This window comes from Ammodytes marinus (genome assembly GCF_949987685.1).
Source record: "Ammodytes marinus genome assembly, chromosome: 15".
Classification (NCBI taxonomy): domain Eukaryota; kingdom Metazoa; phylum Chordata; class Actinopteri; order Uranoscopiformes; family Ammodytidae; genus Ammodytes; species Ammodytes marinus.
The window spans coordinates 4,156,338-4,178,412 of NC_137219.1; the positions used below are offsets into that span (position 1 = coordinate 4,156,338).

At 40.9% G+C, this 22,075-nt stretch overlaps 1 protein-coding gene across 1 annotated transcript in view; it reads left to right on the forward strand.

Annotated features, from left to right (window-relative positions):
* atrn (attractin) overlaps window positions 1-22,075 on the forward strand; it is a 152,411-nt gene that overhangs the window by 109,870 nt on the left and 20,466 nt on the right. Inside the window, exon 26 of the mRNA XM_080042204.1 lies at window positions 13,562-13,669. Within this exon, the coding sequence (XP_079898330.1) occupies window positions 13,562-13,669 (108 nt within the window). The remainder of the gene's footprint in view (window positions 1-13,561; window positions 13,670-22,075) is intronic.

A 22,075-nucleotide genomic window follows, 5' to 3' on the forward strand; every position in this document is an offset into this window, starting at 1 on the left:
GCAAATTCTTTTAGCATCCTTGGGTCTGGTTTTTAGCTGAAGTTATCGGAAGAAAAACTGTCAGTATAGGTTGAAACATTATCCATACTTAATGTAGCCTATATACTATATGTCTAGAAGATCTTGGAGTGATTGAGTTAAAATATAGAAAGCCTTCAGATACATAGACATAAAGGCCTGAGAGAGCTTCTTTTGATCTATGCATGATGATACTACACACTTCAAAGAGGTTTATAGAAGACAGGTTCCTCCAGGATCGTCCCTTATGATGTCCGTTCACCCACCTGATTAGATACACCTTCATTTTAATTTTATGGATTTTAAGTTAATGATGGATGTAGGGGTTTGCTTACTTTTTCCACGTAGCAAAGCTGTATTTATTTATTTAAGTGTGTGTGTGTGTGTGTGTGTGTGTGTGTGTGTGTGTGTGTGTGTGTGTGTGTGTGTGTGTGTGTGTGTGTGTGTGTGTGTGTGTGTGTGTGTGTGTGTGTGTGTGTGTGTGTGTGTGTGTGTGTGTGTGTGTGTGTGTGTGTGTGTGTGTGTGTGTGTGTGTGTGTGTGACTTGATGTAAATTGCGTGTATTATTTGTTGAGTAATATCACCCTTATCTATAGGCACTAGGTACTGTTTCAATGTAGATCCAATGCCGACCATGTCCATATGTTGAACAGGTCAAGCCGTTTCATGCATAGGCTAATTTTTCCCATGGCTGTATAGCTTTCAATAACACTTGATGCCAGTGTAAATTTACAAACTTTAACTGTCTCTCGGCTTTAGTTAGTTTTATTTATTTTTTGCTAATGTGGTCTAATGTGTGTTTATCACTAAGTTAGCTTCATGAAACCTTTCTGCTCATTCAAGGTAATTTGATAAAACAGCAAAAGCTACTGTATTTGACAAATGTGCAAGATGTTCTCATAATTCCAGAAAACATGGTATTCTTAACTCAAAATAAAGTAATAGATAGATAGATAGATAGATAGACAGACAGACAGACAGACAGACAGACAGACAGACAGACAGACAGACAGACAGACAGACAGACAGACAGATACTTTATTTATCCCGAAATAAATTCTGACATCCAGTAGCAGCAAACATACGTTATAACAAAAAAACAGAGAACTTTAATAATGTTTAAAGATAGTGTTGGATCAGTGTTACCATTGTGTAACCTTGAACAATGTATTCGACCATGGCCACTGCCCCACACTCAGTAAGAATAATTGCGCCCTTGAAGGCAGACCGTTGGGCCGGTGGGCATCGCTACGCCTCATTGACACAGTGTACTGTACTCAGGATGTGCGGTAAAAAGTAACACATCAATTTATGAAATGTATAAAAAAAAAACTTGGGACACATAACACTTTTAAAGAATTCAATTACTTTGTAACTGTAAAAAAAAATGGCAGTTTGTTTTGCTCTGTAGTTGGAAAACAAAGCAGAAATGTCTTATTCATCTGACAAACCCATGTACAGTTGAACTTTTCTTAAAGATTGACAGCACAAAAGAACGCCACACTGGTCTCTAGGGAGAATGCGGTGCCCCCGAACATAAAGGCGGTGCATTCACTTTCATTTAAAAGCTTGTTTGATTGTTAGGGTTCTTGCAATTCAAGTTGTCTGTTGTCTCCAGAGCCCCCCACCCCCACAAAGGGATCAAAGGCTGACTCTATACCTTCTTATTTGCCAACAAAACAACTAGCTCACCTTAGATGAGGCATATAGCGCCGAGACCCTTGAGATGCACGGCCCCTGTGTGTGTGTGTGTGTGTGTGTGTGTGTGTGTGTGTGTGTGTGTGTGTGTGTGTGTGTGTGTGTGTGTGTGTGTGTGTGTGTGTGTGTGTGTGTGTGTGTGTGTGTGTGTGTGTGTGTGTGTGTGTGTGTGTGTGTGTGTGTGTGTGTGTGTGTGTGTGTGTGTGTGTGTGTGTGTGTGTGTGTGTGTGTGTGTGTGTGTGTGTGTGTGTGTGTGTGTGTGTGTGTGTGACAGACTCTCGTTTCTTGTCTCTGTCTGGGAGGTGTTCTTTTAGTTTTTTTGTCGAATTCATTGAACATGTTTAAAAAAAAAAAAAAAATGCTATTTACTGTTTGGCTTCATCCACCGGAAGAGATCAGATTGGAGAAGCCTTCACCTCACCTTATGTAACCCTGAACGCTATTAAGTAGGGCCACACACACACACACACACACACTCCTCCACAGGTGGGAGATGAATTGGTCAAGGTGACCCCTCTGGCCCGCCCACACCCTAATGTCACTGTTCCTCACACTTAGCTGTTCTATTCTGTCGGCTCGGCTTGTCTCCCGGGCAACAGCGTTCAGAGCGCTGCCTCCCATAGTGTGTGTGTGTGTGTGTGTGTGTGTGTGTGTGTGTGTGTGTGTGTGTGTGTGTGTGTGTGTGTGTGTGTGTGTGTGTGTGTGTGTGTGTGTGTGTGTGTGTGTGTGTGTGTGTGTGTGTGTGTGTGTGTGTGTGTGTGTGTGTGTGTGTGTGTGTGTGTGTGTGTGTGTGTGTGTGTGTGTGTGTGTGTGTGTGTGTGTGTGTGTGTGTGTGTGTGTGTGTGTGTGTGTGTGTGTGTGTGTGTGTGTGTGTGTGTGTGTGTGTGTGTGTGTGTGTGTGTGTGCGTGTGTGTGTGTGTTTTTAAATGGGTCAAAGCTGTAGTAGTAAGTCATAATTTTAAGTACAAGTTTTCACCCAGTCAGTGATGCTGGAGAACGCTTGTTGTCAAAATCACTTTCTGTCAAAATCAGTGAATTTCTCCTCTTGATCCACTAACAGTCAGTATTGTGAGTGTGCTGAAAATGTGATGTTAATACACAGCCTAGGCTCTGTAAACGGGCATGTTGCTAGCTAGAGTGGGCTGGTCTGATCCCCATTGTTTACGTAGATACCCAAATATGGTGGCAATCGACTATATAAACAGGCATCGCCACCTAATAATAATATCATCTCCAGACACATTCTGATCATTCTAAAACTAATTCCCTGTAATATAATGATACATTATTACGTTATTATACTGAACAATATGGGCACAGCATCAGGCTTCATTACATTTTCACTCATTTAGATCAACATCCTCTACTTGATTTGCTCATAACTCTTAAAATAACTGTCATTTTTATTTAATGAATCCTGCTCTAGTTCTCTGCAATTTTCTGAGAACAGCATGTGGCCATATAAAAAAATTAAATTCTTAAACAAACCTCTGAAAGAGCAAGAAACTAATGAAGTCTCGGGAAGTAACATTTAGATGATGGAACATTAGAACTTGCGAATGCGGAAAGAAATATATTCTAATGAAATTCCGAACCATATGAGCCCCAGTCTGTTTTAACGAGTGTCTCAGGCCGCTTTTAAATGAGGCAACTCGATAAATGTTTTCAAATTTCACTTTTTAATAACCAGTAGCCAATAGTATATAACAGCAACCTCTTCTTATTGAGGATTGTTCAGCTTCTCCGACCAATTTTTCACGATATATCTCTAAAAAAAAGTTGTCATGTCACTTTATTTATATACGTAGCACATTTTAAAAACGATAGAAGCTGACCCAAAGGGCTTTCCTGTCAACGCAGGTTAAAATAAAAACTCCAATACAGTAATAAAAAGAAAAAGTATAGTGGTAAAATAAATACATAGATATTCTATGCTATGCCTTGGGTGATCAAAAATGCTTTCCTTGTACGTATAGGCATCAACTTGAACTGTGCTGAAGTGTAGTGTAAAAAGCCCTTTGCAGATAACTGGAGCGGTGCTTTAAGATTCTATGAGAGCTTCCTTCCATCTCCTGAGGTCAATGTTCGCTGCACCACAGAACAAAAGGCCAATGTACTTCTGAGGTGATCAATCAATCTCAGAGAGAGAGAGAGAGAGAGAGAGAGAGAGAGAGAGAGAGAGAGAGAGAGAGAGAGAGAGAGAGAGAGAGAGAGAGAGAGAGAGAGAGAGAGAGAGAGAGAGAGAGAGAGAGAGAGAGAGAGAGAGAGAGAGAGAGAGAGAGAGAGAGAGAGAGAGAGAGAGAGAGAGAGAGAGAGAGAGAGAGAGAGAGAGAGAGAGAGAGAGAGAGAGAGAGAGAGAGAGAACAACCAAGGTCACCTACCCCAGGAAGCTTGAGAAATCTACTCGGGAAACGTGCACTTTCTGTGGGATAAAAAAAAAAAAAACGCTTGTTCCAACTATACTATCCACCACCACTACTACTGCATAGTTGAGTTAACTTGAGTCTCCCCGGACATGACAGGATGCGGATTCATCAAAATGTGATGAGAAAGAATCTGTAGTCCACTGCAGAACGGGCGAAAAAATATAGCTTTGCAATGCTGTTACAAGACAATCTTTATACGATATGTCTTGTCTGCCAAGCCCCTAGCAAATGTTAGCTTTGGTTTAAAAAGAAGTAAACGGCATTAAAATAATAGCTAGCTAACAAAAACATGTGCTCAAGTGAAGGGATACTAATTATACTTGTGTGTGTTTGTACAGACAATTTTGGGGACATTTTCTGTTAATTTGTGTGTGTGCGACATGCTTGCTTGTGTGTGTGTGTCTGTCTGTGTGTGTGTGTGTGTGTGTGTGTGTGAGAGAGAGAGAGAGAGAGAGAGTTCACATTACAGTATGTGCGAACACGTGGCTTTTTTGTCTCCGAGTTGTCAAGACACTTTTAAACCCTGCTAATCTTAATTCCACAGAGATGCTGCGAATAATTAGAGAGTGGATCAGCGGCAATTTCTCATTGTTCACTATACACAGGCGAGCTTATGATCCCAACCCCTGCTGCACTGTGGCTAACCCCCAGTTGGCCTTTTAACACACACACACACACACACACACACACACACACACACACACACACACACACACAGCACTAACTGATTCTGTTTCATCTGACCTCATTCTGTCTTCGCTTTTATTTAGTTCTTTTTCCAGCAGCTGGCTCATCCTCCATCTTTGTTTTAACCTTCTGCCTTTAGAGTGACATCATGTGAAGGGAACTGAGGAGGGTCAAAAAGCTTCTCACACTTCTAACTTCAACTCACTATTGTAGATTTGATGACACTTTGATTTCATATAAAAAAAAATATTGCTGCTTAATAGTAACACAAGTTGAATAAGTTAGTTTTTTTTTCTGTTTACACAAAGTCTCACCATGGAGCTCACAGTTCTTAACCTTAGAAATGTCTTAACATAACTTCTTAAAAGGCCATCACATAGCATTTTATAGTCTATTTTTATATAAGTCTAAGGCAAATCCTGCCCCTTGTGCATTGACTGCTGCTGTGTCTGGTGTGTGCTACAGGTGTCACATGACATGACGTGGCAAAAAGCTACGTAACATGGCTGGTTTTGTCTTAAAGGAATAGTTTAACATGTTCAAAATGTTTAGCGCTTTGCATCACTCACAGGCTCAATACACAGCGACAGAAACCTTCTCTTTTAACTCTGCGTGCATTTTTGATGAAGAAAGGGGCGTAGGTCTTTTATCCGGGTTTTGTTATTCTGCATTGTTGATGGCTGTGGCTGCTGTTGGCTAAAAGTTGAAAGTATAGATGGTAGATTTTTATGGCGGGGTCTAAAAGGGTTCGAATTGCTGAACCTTGCATCATTCTTTACTGCTTTAAAAATGACTTAAATATATTCCTATTAATGGTGTTGGTAAACAAAATACCACACTACATTTTATAAGTTATTTTGGATCAAACTCTACCTATGTGCTCGCTCTGGAAAAGCTTTAGAAATAACAATTTTGGATATAGTGGTGCATTCACTGACTGACTGACTGAGTTCACAAGAGGCACAGAGAGGAACAGATTTAGGAGATCTGGTAGAAGGGTTTGAGCTGTAAGGAGAGGCACACGGCAAGGTAGGACCCCTACAGAGAGAGAGATGGAGAGAGGGAGAGAGAGAGAGATAGATGGAGAGAGAGATGGAGAAAGAGAGAGGGAGAGAGAGAGAGGGATGGAGATGGAGAGAGAGAGAGAGAGGCAGAGAGAGAGAGAGATGGAGAAGAGAGGGATTGATAGGGAGATGGAGAGAGAGAGAATAGAGATGGAGAGAGAGGGGGAGAGAGAGGGAGAGAGAGACAGATGGAGAGAGAGAGAGAGGGAGAGAAATGGAGAGGGAGAGGGGGATCAAAGGATTTCTCCCTTGTCAGTATTCACAGCATGCCTCCTCTGCACCCCACCTCACCGCCGGAGAGATAGAAAGATGAAGAGGGAGAGAAACAGCAAGCAACTAACGTCTCTTCACAGACAAAGATTTCCTCTCTCCGCCATCCCTCCCTTCTCTCTCACACTCACACACACACACACACACACACACACACACACACACACACACACACCCCTCCAATGCCTCTCACTCTGCAGTTTTCCTTCTCTTGTGCTGAAGAATGATTGAGAGCTCTTCCACCGACAGCATTTTTAAACAGACGCATCAATAAATAAACGCTGTGATGTAGTGCGGCCAAGATGAGCGGAGAGTGTTCTGCATGTGTGTGTGAGTGTGTATGGGTGTGTCCGCCCATGTGCGCCGGATGTTAACTTCAATCAGGATATATGTATGTATGTGTGTGTGTGTGTCAGTGTTTGTTAGGGTGTGTGTGTGTGAGTTTATGTGTATGTACTTGAACATGCATCTTTGTGAGAACCAAGTTTTGCTTTAAACTCGGAGTGTATAGAAGTACAAGAGAGTGTGTGTGTGTGTGTGTGTGTGTGTGTGTGTGTGTGTGTGTGTGTGTGTGTGTGTGTACTCCCTCTGCACCCAGGCGATGTCGTGGCACTCCATCCCCTCTTCCCAGGGGTGGAACTCTTTGAACGCTTTGTCTTTCATTCTGCTTCATTCCATTTCTTTCATTTTCTTTTTCTTCGTCTTATTTTCCTCCAACATCTTGCATCTTCCTCCTCCCTCCCTCCCCCCTCCATCCCTCCCTCTCTCCCTCCCGCTCTCCATCCCTCCCTCCCCCCTCCTCTCTCCTTCCCTCCCTCCCTCCTCTCTCTCTCCCTCCCTATCTCCCTCTCTCTCTCCCTCCCTTCCTCCTCTCTCCTCTCTCCTTCCCTCTCTCCCTCCCTCCCTCCCTTCCTCCTCTCTCCTCTCTCCTTCCCTCTCTCCCTCCCTCCCTCCCTCCATCCCTCCCTCTCTCTCCCTCTCTCTCCTCTCTCCTTCCCTCTCTCCCTCCCCCTCTCTCTCTGCTGACGCACTCAGTCTCTTTTGCACACCGCTGCTCACTTTGAGAGAATGCTCAGCCACAATTCCTTCTGTGAGTGTGTATGTGAACAAGTGATGAACACATTTATGAATCAACAAATTAATTCAGAGAATGATTGGTGTCCTCGTTGATCAATGTATGGATTCTTGTTTCAAGCTGCTGTACTCTGTATATAATAACAGCTGGATAGCTCATTAGGTAACACCACTGACTCTGATACAAGATATTGAGGTTTAATTCCCAGTGTGGGTGAAGCAAGTTCAGTGTCCGACCACTCAACTACAGGGTCGGTGGTTTGATCCGCCACATGTCGAAGTGTCCCTGAGCAAGACACTGAAATCCAAGTAAGTCACTTTGGATAAAAGTGTCTGCTAAATGACATGTAATGCATTGTCATATTAATTATTACTTAATAAGTTAATCAAATGACATTCATCTTAGAAATGTTAAGTTGTTGTAATAACAAACCCCAGTATGAGGATAGCAAGAAACATTCATGATTATCCAAAATATTACTACATTTTCTGTCTACTTGGTGTGTAAATGAGGCACTTTTTTTCTTACATTCTGCATATCATCCGTATTAAGTGTATGATGCCCCTATGTATGAAACCCAAAAAGTGGTGTACTTTCAATTCAGATTAATCTGTGTGTGTGTGTGTGTTTGCGTGTGTGCGTGCGTGCGTGCCTTTAAATAATTTGCATTAAGTGCTCCTGTGTATCTCCTAACTACCTGCAAGTATGTTAATGATTGTGTGTGTCCACCTCTATGTGCAAACGTCCCATAATTAGGTCTATATATGCACAGTCCGCTCTGCCGCAATGACAGTCAGATGTTTGCCCTTGTCCACACACACACACACACACACACACACACACACACACACACACACACACACACACACACACACACACACACACACACACACACACACACACACACACACACTAACTACCCTGCGAAAAAGCTAAGAGCCAATTTAAGAAGTGGGCGACATTCACTGTAACTCCTCTGGCTTTCGGTTATCTTTGGCAGCGCTGAGTGTTTGCTGCCTACTCGCATTTCGGCATAATTACATTTGTGCAAATTGTATAATTCTGTGCGTACAATTCTCACACCTCTTTAACCTGATGGTGGCAGCCCAGACTTTAGGAAGGGGGGTGGGAGTGGGGGCGGGGGGGGGGGGGATTGAATATGTTTTGAGATATAGGGCCAACTCTGCAGTGTAGTGTAGTCCTGGGAAAATAATGCAGTTCTTAGATTGTTAGACTGAATTTTATTTTTATTTTTTTTGGGGGGGAGGGTGAGTCATAAAAGAAGCATATCAACTTTGTGGTTCACTGACATGCCAATTAAAGGACAATTAATTGTTTTCTTAACTCAAATGTTGGACCACGGTTGTTACAGACAGCTGCATATATTGTGCAATCCATTTGTATAAAGCTGAACCTCAAATCTTAATCAATCTAAATGAACCTTAATGAACGCTAATCACCAGAGTTATTTCTTTATTGTGTGGGTGTAGCAGCAAGATGTTTGTTTACTACTCATTTGATTGTGTGTGTGACTGCTTGCATGTGCCGCCTTAATGTCTATAGATATGTGGCATTGAAAACTTTAAGATTAAAACATTTACTTATAAGAAAAACTTTTTTTTTTTTTCAAACTGTCGCCCAACCCTAACCCTGGTTTTCTTTTTTGAAATCATGGATCTTAGGTTTAATTCTTATTGCAAATAAAAACATTTGACATTTTTTAAGTTGAACTAACTTGTCCTTGACCAACTCCATTTGAGCAGCAGACAATTCCAACTCGTACTGTAGACATACTCAATCATGAATATAACCAAAATGAGTAAAAGTTTAAGAAAAAAAGAAAGTTCCCCTTGTATGTGTGACAATAGAGCCGGCTGTTAGGAGAGGTGAACTGCATCTATAAAGTGTGTTTGCTGCAACATTCTGATGCCTCTCCAACCTGCTTTGTATCCAGTAAATCAATCTACTGCTTTGTACTAGAGCCACGCTTATAAAAAATGGTGGTGTCTGCATGTATATTTTCACTTTTTTGTCTACATTACACACTGTCTTGCATAGATTCTGTAAACGGGTATGTTGCTTGCTATGCTGGGCCCTCTTTTGTATACATACCCTTTGTTTTTGTACCGGTTTACAGAGCCTAGGCTGTGTATTAACACCAGATTTCTTAAACACCAGAGTTTATAAATTGATATTTCAGTCACACAGACGAAGGGAAGCAGTCTCTCTAGTGACAGATAGAGTGCTCAGTGTGTGGTGTTGCTTCAACCAGCAGTCATCTCTCAGACACACACACACACACACACACCGAACACACACACACACACACACACACACACACACACACACACACACACACACACACACACACACACACACACATACACACACACAATCTCTCTCTCTCTCTCTCACACAGACACACACACACACACACACACTGAACACACACACACACCGAACACACACACACACACACACACACACACACACACACACACACACATACACATACACACAATCTCTCTCTCTCTCACACACACACACACACACACACACACACACACAGAGAACAAAAGGCGACATCATGTTTTGGCTCTCAGATGCTCCAGACAGCAGGGTTTTTCTAATCATGACAAATCGGGACGAGGCCCAATCACTCGCTCATTTGCCTTTTCATTTGTCTCTGCTGGTTGGCTGCTGCTGCTGCTGCTGCTGTGGTGGCAGTGAAGTGTGTACAACATTAAGACCAAGGATTCAGCATGTCTTTATTTGTGTTCATGGTAATGAGATAGCTCGGGCAATTGTGTTTTAATGCATTTGTCTTTATGGGTGTTTGTTTTTGTTCAAATATAACGCATTGAACTGTTGCTATTTATAGTTTTACTTGTCATGGCTGATTTGGTGTCTTCACCGTTTGATGTTAGAGCTTTTTGTAAATCCTTTCTTATACTGAATTTCCTCCACAACATTATTCTAATTCCTTTTTAATCACCGGATTTAATGAGCACTTGGTATTAACTTGCAAATTTTCTTGCTAAGGCTCGTTTTGCTAAACATATCACGCGTGTAGTCGTTTAGCATTTTGGTAAGAAGCTGTGGAAAGCTCACCTTGGCAGCTCTGATACTCATAAAGCCTGGATAGCCTTGTGGTTAGTGAGGAAAGGAAAAAGAAAAATTTGAATGATGAGATATTCCATCTTCCATTAGATGACATTAATCTAACAGTCGTCGTCAGTTCAGAGTTCTTTAAAAAATTGCACCTGTTCTCACTCTGAGATGTGTGAATAAATGTAGTGTGTGCACTTTATAGTTATTTTACATCGGCCAATTAAAAACAGGAATTTCAAACTTAATAGTAAGTATAATGGTAGGGCGCTTTGAGTAGTTTAGGCCCACAATAAATAATGTTTCTGGTTCACAGATAGATCTACTAATCTTTTAGCATTCAATTGATTCATTCTTTGTTATATAAAATGACTAGAATGATGATCAATAGCATAGACACTGAAAACTTTATGAAAAATCTGGCTTTGCTAGCCTGGTCCTACCAGACCATCGTACTTCATTTCATTTGTACAGAAGGTCTTGAATCGCTCAGTTGACAAATGTATACTCACATGAAGGCGGGTGTGTGTCTGTTGAAGTTTATAACTGTTGGATCTGCCCAGTGCCACTCTGGATCTGCCAAGTTATCGCATAACGTTTGGTCTTAACATGCGCCGGCTTCTGACTTCAACTGAAACTCGCGCACAACCTCAACATCATTGTTCTCAGCCACTCCCTCTGTTCGCTGATTGGACAGTCAAAAATCTGAAGTAGGTAGGCGTGCGGTGCCAGACTATGGCTTTTGCAACATTGCTTAGTCAAAGGTTGAAAAATGAAATCTAAATATCCTCCCACCAGCACATGTAAAGCTCACTAACAAATGCAAATGTGACTATTTATGCCAGTAGCAACTTCCTGGAGTGTCTGCTCTCCAGGTTTTTATTTTAATTACATTTTTTATACCAGTTAAACAAACACGATATACTGACTTAATTAGTGCCTTTTAGAGGCGCTGGTAGAGCTGCCAGTTTGTGTTACCTTTGGACTGAGGTAGGCTGGCTGTTTTTCCTGACTTCATATTTAATGGGCATACGGATGGTATTTATCTCATTTATTTATTCTTCGCCGAGGATGCAAATCAGCATCTTTATTCAAATGTCAAACAATTCTTCTTTAAAAGTAGTGACTCAAAGAGAACTAAGGTTGTACATAAATTACTATATGGAGATTTAGATACAGATTCAGCAATTTAATGAGTTGACTTTCTCACCAATAGACAAAACCAAACATTCAATGTAGTCATTTTATTTTTATTTTTCCGCTCATCAGGCTCTACTATGGAGACTTTCCCTCAAGCCATTATTGTCGCCCTTGAGTATATGATTACGTAGCACCATGGCATTTAGACAAAATAGATGCTAACACGTCAATAACCGTGATTGACAAAAATCTCTCAGCAGATTCATCGCAAGCTACTGAGAAGTCAACCAAATAGGCCGTGACCCCCGCGTAGAAACGTGTCAACACACAAATGCCATGTGTAGTTTGTGTTCAGTTAAATGGCTGCGCTGCCCTTTACTTGCACTTATTCTGTACTAACGACTATCCTTTAATGAGACAGAGGGCATGTATGTCTGCATATACAGCTCTGGAAAAAAATGAAGAGACCTCTCCAAATATTCAGTGTCTCTCGTTTTACTATTTATAGGTATATGTTTGAGTAGAATGAACATTTTTAGTTTTATTCTACAAACCACTGACAACATTTCTACCAAATTCACAATAGGAATATTGTCATTAAGAGCATTTCCATTAAGTAATGTCGAGATGAAGATTGAAGAAAAATCCAGACTGGTCTTTTTTTTTTTTTTTTCGGAGTTGTATAACTCAACACACAAACTGCATCATAATCATAAAACATTGTCGCCATTTTTCAAATTTTTTGTTATGAGCTAGAGCGCTAGGAGATGTATTTCTCTGAGTGAGAGAAGAGCGCTATATAAATAAAATGTATTATTATTATTATTATTTCAAACAAACGATCAATTAGACCTTGTTTGACGTTCTGTTTTGATTTCTAGTCTCATTTCTGTCTGGGTATTTTCTCTGCAGCATTCACAGGTGTCTTTGTTTTGTTTTGAGGGGCCTTGTTGCTATGGTATTATTCAGGTCTCCGTGTGTTGACAGGTGACAGCGTTTGTTTCTCTGTTGGTAGCACTTTGGCGGCTTCTCACACTAGACAATAGGTGCAGAGCCTTGTTTACTTTTGCTCTTTGGCTTTCTTCTCTCTCTCTCTCTCTGTCCGTCTGTCTTTCTTTCTCTCTCTCTCACTCTCTCTCTCTCCCTTGCAATGTCACCTTTAACTATTATGATATTCACAGTAATTTGTTTCACATTTTCATGAGACCCTTATTCCTCTTTGCCGTTTTTCTTCTTCTAATTAAATTAAATTAAATTATACTTTATTTTCCAGTGGGTAAACTGGTATTGGACACTGGCACTGCATAACTGAGACATACACTTAAAATAATAATCGAAAAATTAAAACAATGACAGGAGTCAATCGAGAAAACCAAATAATAACATATAAAGAAAATTCTACATATTTTCTTTTCTCTCCTGTTTCAGCTTCTGTTCATTCTAGCACTCTTCCACTCATACTCAGCTCCATCCTTCTTTTCCTCTGGCCAAGGTCTTTGCTATAAATCAGACCATAGAGTCACTGTGGCTCTGCCTTGAAGTGGTAGAAAGTTGAGTTAAAGTAGTTTTACTCCAGTAGAGATGAAAGGGTTCTCTTGATTTCCATTGTATGATCGTGTGAACTTCTACACTGCCACATTTTGGAGGGAATTCAAAAAACACACTTGCAACTGGAAAATATACGTTGTGCTTTAAAAAAAACATGATTTTTACAAGGCCATTTTGCGCTGCTAGGTATAGCGGTAAGTTCTCATCCTTGTTGGTCCCTCCAAGCACCGGTACCGTAACAGCACTGATAGATGTGCATCACAAAAGTCCAACTGAATACTTCTGTCACCTTTGCCCTCTTAATTTCAAGGTCGTTTTTGAGTCTTTCTAAACTCTTCTAAACATATATATCTTATTGCATTTCATCCAATAACTTATGAGCATAGACAATAGACCGTCTGTGTTTACTGGTCATTGTCCATCCAACCTGTAAGGCACCTTAAATGGCCTTGTGTCTGAAATGTGCTATAGAAATAAACTTACCTTGTCTTGCCTTCAACTTCCATCTTTTCTCTTTATCTCCATAGCAACTACTTCGGGAGATGCAGCAGATGGCCAGCCGACCTTTCGCCACCATCAACGTCGCCTTGGAGACCGACGAGGAGCCGCCCGACCTGATAGGTGGAAACGTCAAGGTGAGCCATACACCTTTTCCTTAGTGTGTGTGTGTGTGTGTGTGTGTGTGTGTGTGTGTGTGTGTGTGTGTGTGTGTGTGTGTGTGTGTGTGTGTGTGTGTGTGTGTGTGTGTGTGTGTGTGTGTGTGTGTGTGTGTGTGTGTGTGTGTGTGTGTGTGTGTGTGTGTGTGTGTTAACCCAAGAGAGCTTTAGCCTTTGTGTGTGAGCTGACAGGAACGGCAAAGAAACTCAGCTTCATCCATCCATCATCTCTCCCTCTAACTCAAGTGGGAGCTGCAGTCTTTTGCTCTGGCGTCGACTACAGTTTGTGCTTACAGTCAATGGATACTCCTCACACCATCTGTTTTACTTTAGATTTGTTTTACTTTGAACCCCTGTACACCCAAAATCTCAAAATACTTCTTTGTAACGTGGGGTTTTAGTTGCATGATAGTATAAGCATCTGAAAAGAGTTTGAGGCATATTTCATCAATCCAAATTCAAGAGTGTTTCATTTAAGTTTGATCAACTTTAACAGAAGTTAGGTAAAGATGAGGAGGGCTATGCTCTGGTTCTTATTACAGGAAATATGTATTTTGAACCAATCACAGCGGTTATCTGCTGGAACGTTCTGTAAAAAACAATGACTGTAGCCATGGAGACCGTTAGATATGGCCACGCCCACACAGTCCTGTCAAATGGTCTAGACTAAAAAAAATCATTTTTTTTTTAAATTAAGTTTTATAATATTTATGAACCATTATTTTCAATCATATTTTTGTAATTGCTTATTGAGACGCCCAACTTTGATATCATATATTGATTTTCCCTAGTGAAGACCAGGTTTACAGAGGCTTTAAGTTGATTCAAAAAGTTTACAACAACCCAAAGAGGCTAATTTGGTCTCACTTGGGAAAGCACGGGCGCTCTGGTGGCGTAGTGGATAGAGCGTGTACCATATTGGCTCCGGCCTTCGTTGCAGTGGTCGCGGGTTCATATCCGACCCGTGGACCTTTACTGCAGGTCATCCCCCCTCTCTCTGTCTCCCTATTTCAACTATGTACTTTTTAATAAAGATTGAAAATGCCCAAAAATTATATAAAAAAAAAGTGTATTGCAAGTCTGTTCCAACCTAAAGAGTGCCAATGCAGTTAACATTTCTCGGGGCAGTATGAAGGCCGTATGATGATTAAAACTGTCTGTTGTTGAGTTACTTGCAGTGTTGGGAATAACGCCGTTTAAAATAACGGCGTTAGGTAACGCCGTTCTTTTTTCAGTAACGGGGTAATCTAACTAATTACTTTTTCCGTCGTTACAACGCCGTTATCGTTACTGAGCGTTAAATGCGGTGCGTCACTTTGAATTGATTGAATAAACTGTGTAATCCGAGCGCACCCCTGGCTCCATACTACACAAACTGCTAGTGAGGAGACCGGGTGGGTTAACAACAAGATAAGCGATTGTTATTTATTATACTGTTTTAAGATGTGTTTTATTCAGTGTGGACATTATAACTGTCAGTTAGCACCGTCACGTCAGTCAGCCGGAGCGCCTGTTAAGTGAAGTTTCTTTTTCTTTCTCTCTCTGTTGTGTGAGCTGCACGTTGCCGCAGTAACCACCTATCAATCCACGGTTGAAACGTGCTCTCCCTGAGTTCTTTTGCATCGCCCTTGTGATGGAGTTGCCCTATCTCTATAAATTATCATTTATGCACGTTACTAACCGGCCGCGATTCGCCGGTTGCAACAGCTGTTTAGCGTTTCACCACGAGCCGAATATTACTATTGTTCTTCTCCTGGGATCTGTATGCTGCTGTGCATGTTAAAGAAGGAAATAAACATAGGATAAATTCTTACTCCTCCTCTCATCGTGTCATGCTTCATAGTCTGACGTTTTTGGCCTAAAGTGGTGTTTTAGCCGACACCCCTGAAGTGAATCCAGTGATATTAGCAGATCAGCACAGTACATCCAGCAGTTTCCTCTACTACTTTTGTTGAGAACAAAATACTAGGCTACTGGAAGTGCAGGATAAACCTCTTGCTGTCTGTTGATGTGCAATACATATTGAAGGTTATGTAGCCTACAAGTAGCTCTACCTGTCTGTTATACTCATTTCAACTGACTTGTGAAAACTGCTCATAAAAATCAAATTTTTTGGACATATAGGTCTAGCAACTTTTTTTTTACAGTAGGCTAACGCAAATAGTTACTTTCCCTGGTAACGAGTTACTTCTATTATAAAGTAATTCAGTTACTAACTCAGTTACTTTTTGGAACAAGTAGTGAGTAACTATAACTAATTACTTTTTTAAAGTAACGTTCCCAACACTGGTTACTTGACACATTAAAACCAGTCATAGCCAGTTATTGTGGGCAGGCTGTGAATTGTAATGAGTGAATTGAGTTAACCCTGGAGATGACTGTATACAGTGTTTTTAGATGAAGACGTTAGGCAGACATGAGATAAGAGTTTGGTTCCAACTTTTAGATATGCTTTTTATTTGGTAAAAACAACAACACCTACTTACAGTAAATGTTTGCTGGCATGAAAATATATGTATATTATTAAAGTCATATGCTTCATGTTGCATAAACAACTTGTTTTGGTGCATTAAACCATCTGTGTTGTTGAAATACTGGCAGAGAAATCAAAGGTAGCAAGAGCTTTCAATATGGATATTCAGCTTTTTGGAGCAATGCCATTCGAATAGGATTGCAATATAACAAGTGAAAGACAGTCTTAAACTACAGGTGTGTGTGTGTGTGTGTGTGTGTGTGTGTGTGTGTGTGTGTGTGTGTGTGTGTGTGTGTGTGCGCACGTGCGTGTGCCTGTCTGTCTGTGTGTGTGAGATTTGTACAAATATAGTCTATTGTTGAAACCCAAACCTTCTGAAAAGTTATCTCATTCAGAATTGCAAGGTCGGACTTATGATGGACAGATTTTTCAACACATTTTTTTCCTCTTTGTTGAAACCTGGCGCGTACATACGTTATCCCACACCTGAATACATCTATCGACATGTTGGGTCAAAGATTGGGGGCTTTGGTGTTGCTTGTAGGCGCTAATGTAGCCCAGAGGCGGCTATAGCCTGAAGCTAAGACATGGGACAGGGATACATTTGGTCTGGCAAAACTCACTGCTAAGTCTTTCTAACTTTTTTAATCCTTCTTCATTTTCAAACTTGTAGTCTTTCTTCACTACTCTGTGTGTGTGTGTGTGTGTGCGTGTGCGTGTGCGTGTGCGTGTGCGTGTGCGTGCGCGTGCGCGTGTCTTTCTTCAGCCCCAACCCGACGGTGAATCGAAAAGCAATATATCAGATTTTGTGGAGCTCTCTCTTGGGCCCACAAAATGTTTTATGCAACTTTTTCAACTTATGCATCAGTGCTTCCTCAAGAACTTTAAAAACAGGGAAAGTTCCCAGTTAGAAGTCATACAGTACTATGATGAATTGTTTGGCTGTAAGAATATGCTGATTTCACTCTTTTACCCTAAACTACATTCTGGAACCGATTAACATGTGGAATTATAATAGGGTATTTTTTAAAGGTGCACTATGCAATTTCAAGGGAGGGGGATTTATTTACATCTGTAGATCCTGTTGTAGGTTTAAAAAAACATATTTTCTCTACATGTAATTCTTGGTATTGAATAATTCTATCATCATAAATCAAAACTAAATTATTTTGAGGCACCTGGAACCAAATGTTAGACTAGGATAGGTTTTCAACAAAACTGTGGGGCCCTGCTGCTGTAAACAACAGCAGTGAAACAGTAACTTTTAAGGTATAGCTGTCCAACTTCAAACAGCGTTCCAGGGATCCAATTTAACTGTGAGGAAAGTTTGTTTATTAAGTTATGCGAATATATCTTAGAAAAAGTTCACTTCTCTGACACTTCAAAAGTTACATAGTGCACCTTTAACACAAAGCCTAAGCACATTGAAAGGTATAGTGGTAGAAGCAGTATATGGATAAGTGTGGCAAATTAGAGGAAGAGCCATTGAGCCTGTTTTAGTTGTAGAAAAGTACATTAAAATGTTAAAGATCAAGCTGAGTTGACCATTTTAAAAGACTCTATTTAAGAGAATAGTTTGGCTTATATAGTGGTAGTTGAAGTAAGTAAAAAAAGATGTAAATGCAACTATATAGGATGCAGAAGTACGGAGCCCATTTGAAAAGTATAGGAATTGTGCCGAGTTCTAGAAATTGCAGTTGAGTATTGTCTGGGCACGGTGCACAAAATGAGTGCTGAATGCAAATGCAGGGTAGAATTATAGTGGAGGGACACACACACAGACACACAGACACACACGCACGCACGCACACACACACACACACACACACACACACACACACACACACACACACACACACACACACACACACACACACACACACACACAGGGTTACAACCAGTGGAAGCTAGGGGCAAGATCAGAAGTGAAACAGAACCCACCTCTTCACTTCTCCTCTCTTCAATTCTCTTGTTCTTCACGCATTTACTTATTTCTTTGTCCCTACTCTTCTTCTAGACTCTGTGTGTGTGTGTGTGTGTGTGTGTGTGTGTGTGTGTGTGTGTGTGTGTGTGTGTGTGTGTGTGTGTGTGTGTGTGTGTGTGTGTGTGTGTGTGTGTGTGTGTGTGTGTGTGTGTGTGTGTGTGTGTGTGTGTGTGTGTGTGTGTGTGTGTGTGTGTGTGTGTGTGTGTGTGTGGCCGCAGTGTAAAGCGCTTTGTGTGATAAAGCACAAACAGCACAGTCCATTTGTTTCTTCCTTTACTTTTCAATTCTTCTTTTCAAAGTGTCTAAATGTTTTTTCTCTCTCTCTCTCTCTCTCTCTCTCTCTTTGTCAATCTCTCTCTTTTAGCTGTTCTGTTCTTTTTCTCTTCTATCTTTGTAATTCATCATGTTTTCATCTCCGTGTGTCCTTATCCTTTTAACTCTACTCTTATCATCCCCTCTGCTCTCCAGTTTTCTCTCCTGTCCACTTTAGTGACTTACCGTGTGTGTGTGTGTGTGTGTGTGTGTGTGTGTGTGTGTGTGTGTGTGTGTGTGTGTGTGTGTGTGTGTGTGTGTGTGTGTGTGTGTGTGTGTGTGTGTGTGTGTGTGTGTGTGTGTGTGTGTGTGTGTGTGTGTGTGTGTGTGTGTGTGTGTGTGTGTGTGTGTGTGTGTGTTTCCTGGATGGTTTTTATCATTCTTTTTCTTTTCACTTTAGTCTTCCTCTCTTTCCTCCTTTTTGTCTTTTCTATTCTTGCTTTTTTTTCTTGTCTTTTTTCTTCCCTTTGTCTTCTGGTTCCCTACACCAATGCTCCTCTCTCCCCTCTTTTCTCCTTGTCCTCTTCCAATCATCTCATCCTGTCTTTTAAATGCATCTTCTCTCGGTTTTCTTCCATTCACTTTCAATTACATTACATTTTTCTCACGTTACTTTTTTCCTTTTATTTCTTAAATGTTTTTTTTTCCTGTTCATGATACATTTTGTTTCAGTTCCCTTCATATTTATACTTTTTTTTCTTCTAACCTACCTTTATCTCTATTCTCTCCATCTCTCATATCCTTTGTACACACACACACACACACACACACACACACACACACACACACACACACACACACACACACACACACACACACACATTTAGTCTTGTGTCGTGTATTCTCCTGTCTGACATTTCTCCTTTACCATAGTGTTCTCTGCTCTAATTCACCAGCTCTGTATATTGATCCTATCTGCTGTCTGGGGGATTTCTATTTGCCTTATCTTACTGGTTTTGTTTGTGTTCTCTGTGTACCTCTACATGTTTGTGTGTGTGTGTGTGTGTGTGTGTGTGTGTGTGTGTGTGTGTGTGTGTGTGTGTGTGTGTGTGTGTGTGTGTGTGTGTGTGTGTGTGTGTGTGTGTGTGTGTGTGTGTGTGTGTGTATGTATGTGCGTGTGTGTGAAATGCCGCTGTACAAATGGTTTGCGCTCTGTCTCTAACCTTACCTTTTATTCTACCATCTCTATACCATTCTTTCCTTTAACATTCTTCCTAGCCTGCCTTGCCCCTTTCCATCAGGGCCAGTCGCAGCCTTAGGAGCAAAAAAGATCCAATTTAGATGGCTCCTCCATGGGCCTTTTCTCTTGCCTTCAACCAGCGCAAACAGTGAACACACTCTATACACTCTATCCTATCTCCCTCCGCCTTTTAGATTGAGCGACTCAAAACATGTATTTGCCCTTGTTTTTCAAGATATATATTTTTTTATCGGGACACTACACTATACATTGTGTGAGTATACGTGGGGGGCTAGGGGGAGAGGTGTGTGTGTGTGTGGGGGGGGGGGGGGGGGGACAGGCTGTAAACACAAAGGAGGCCGAAGATCATTATAGCCGCGGTTGAGAGTCCAAACTTGCTATTACAGACGAGATATATATTCAATTGGATACTGGCAAATGGAGCTTGTGGCCCCGAGACGATTACCTTTGTCACTACATACTACTCTGCGTGTGTGTGTGTGTGTGTGTGTGTGTGTGTGTGTGTGTGTGTGTGTGTGTGTGTGTGTGTGTGTGTGTGTGTGTGTGTGTGTGTGTGTGTGTGTGTGTGTGTGTTTCTCTGTGTCTATGTGTGTGTCCTGCTCTGCCTCTATTCAAAGATACCATAGGACATGAACAAAAAAATAACGGTTAGCAAAGATTGGTCTGGTTTATCTTACGTCATTGTCCACTTTTATCTGCACCTCCACTCACTCATTGTAAAGCGCATTCAATTATAAGTAAGTAAGTGTGCGTGTGATAACCCTTTTTTTGCCGTTACGGTCGAGAAAATGTAAGGCCGAAAGAGCAGAGGAGTGCTCAATTATGATTCCTTCTAATAGATAAGTGTGGGATAAAAACCTGTGTTCCATAAAGTCGAAAGTCATAAAAGGACTGAATCACTTGTATGTGTGCTCCGGTGGCGTAGTGGATAGAGCGCGTACCATATCGACTCCGGCCTTCGTTGCAGTGGTCGCGGGTTCAAATCCGACCAGTGGACCTTTACTGCAGGTCATCCCCCCTCTCTCTCTCTCTCTCTCTCTCTCTCTCTCTCTCTCTCTCCCCATTTCAACTCTGTACTATCTAATAAAGATTGAAAATGCCCTAACAAATTATCAAAAAAAAAAAAGAATCACTTGTATAAGAGCAGCTGTTAAGCAATTTCCAGACTATGGCAGATGGCAATTTTTTGGGGATATTTTTCATATGATGATGTAATGAGCATAATTAAGTCTAATAATTAATAGGATTTTATTTATTTTTATAGCGTTTTTTCTAGACACTCAATGATACACACAAAACAAGAAAAGCAAAATACCCAAATACACAGAAAAACATATAGGACTTATTGTAGTTTTTGAAGGTCATTGCAGTGGATGCTAGGCCGTAAAGACTGCTGTTGCATTTGTCCATTTTAGAGGTGAATAATTCAAACTTCAGCAAGTGACACACTTATACCTGTTTTAAAGATTATTTTCTTGGCATTTTCAAGCTTTATTAGACAGTACAGAGTTGAATTGGGGAGACAGAGAGAGAGGGGGGATGACCTGCAGTAAAGGTCCACGGGTCGGTTTTGAACCCGCCGCGACCACTGCAACGAAGGCCGGAGCCAATATGGTGCGCACTCTATCCACTACGCCACTGGAGCGGCCAACACTCTTATACCTTTAACATATTTAGTTCTGAGATTAGATTGTACATTAAGAAGTAAATTGCCTGTGATGTTATGCATAGCAATTTCTAGAGAGAAAAGTGTGTTGCATAATTTATTTCCGTCTCTCTACTGGGTCAGTCGAGAGAGGAAAGTTCAGAAGTTTTTTTGAAAAGTTTTATCAAATGTGTTATCAAGTTTGTGTGTGCGTGTGTGTGTTCCCGAAAAACTACTTGATATTGCAGGTTGCCATGGGTGACTCTGTATTCATGAATATAATTTTCACTTAATGGAGGTGAGAGAAAGACGAGGCTTTACCTAACACAAGAGGTGTTTTTTTTGTCATTTGGCAATAGTCGCAGACGTTAAATTTCTCGCCTGTATTGACACTTTAAAAAATCACACAATTCACGTATTTTTGCCTTCTGTTCAACACACAATCGGGTGTTAAGTTTGGGCCGTTGTTAAAGGGGTTTTCAGAAGTTTGTAGGGGAGAGTGGCCTAAGTTGTGCAACTTTTTACTCAAAGTGATTTTAAAGTGAGGCCTTGACGGTTATGTCTCCAACTCAAATATGTACATATATTTCAGGATGTTGTGCATCCCTGGCAATAAAAACTTTGGATCTGGAATAAACTGTTTAAGAAATATAGCTTTCGGAAAAAAAGTTGTCTTGTGGCACAAGAGAGAATACCATGGGGTAAATTGTGCCATTGATATATATCTCATAAACTGTAATGCAAGACAAATCCATAAGACAATTACTTAT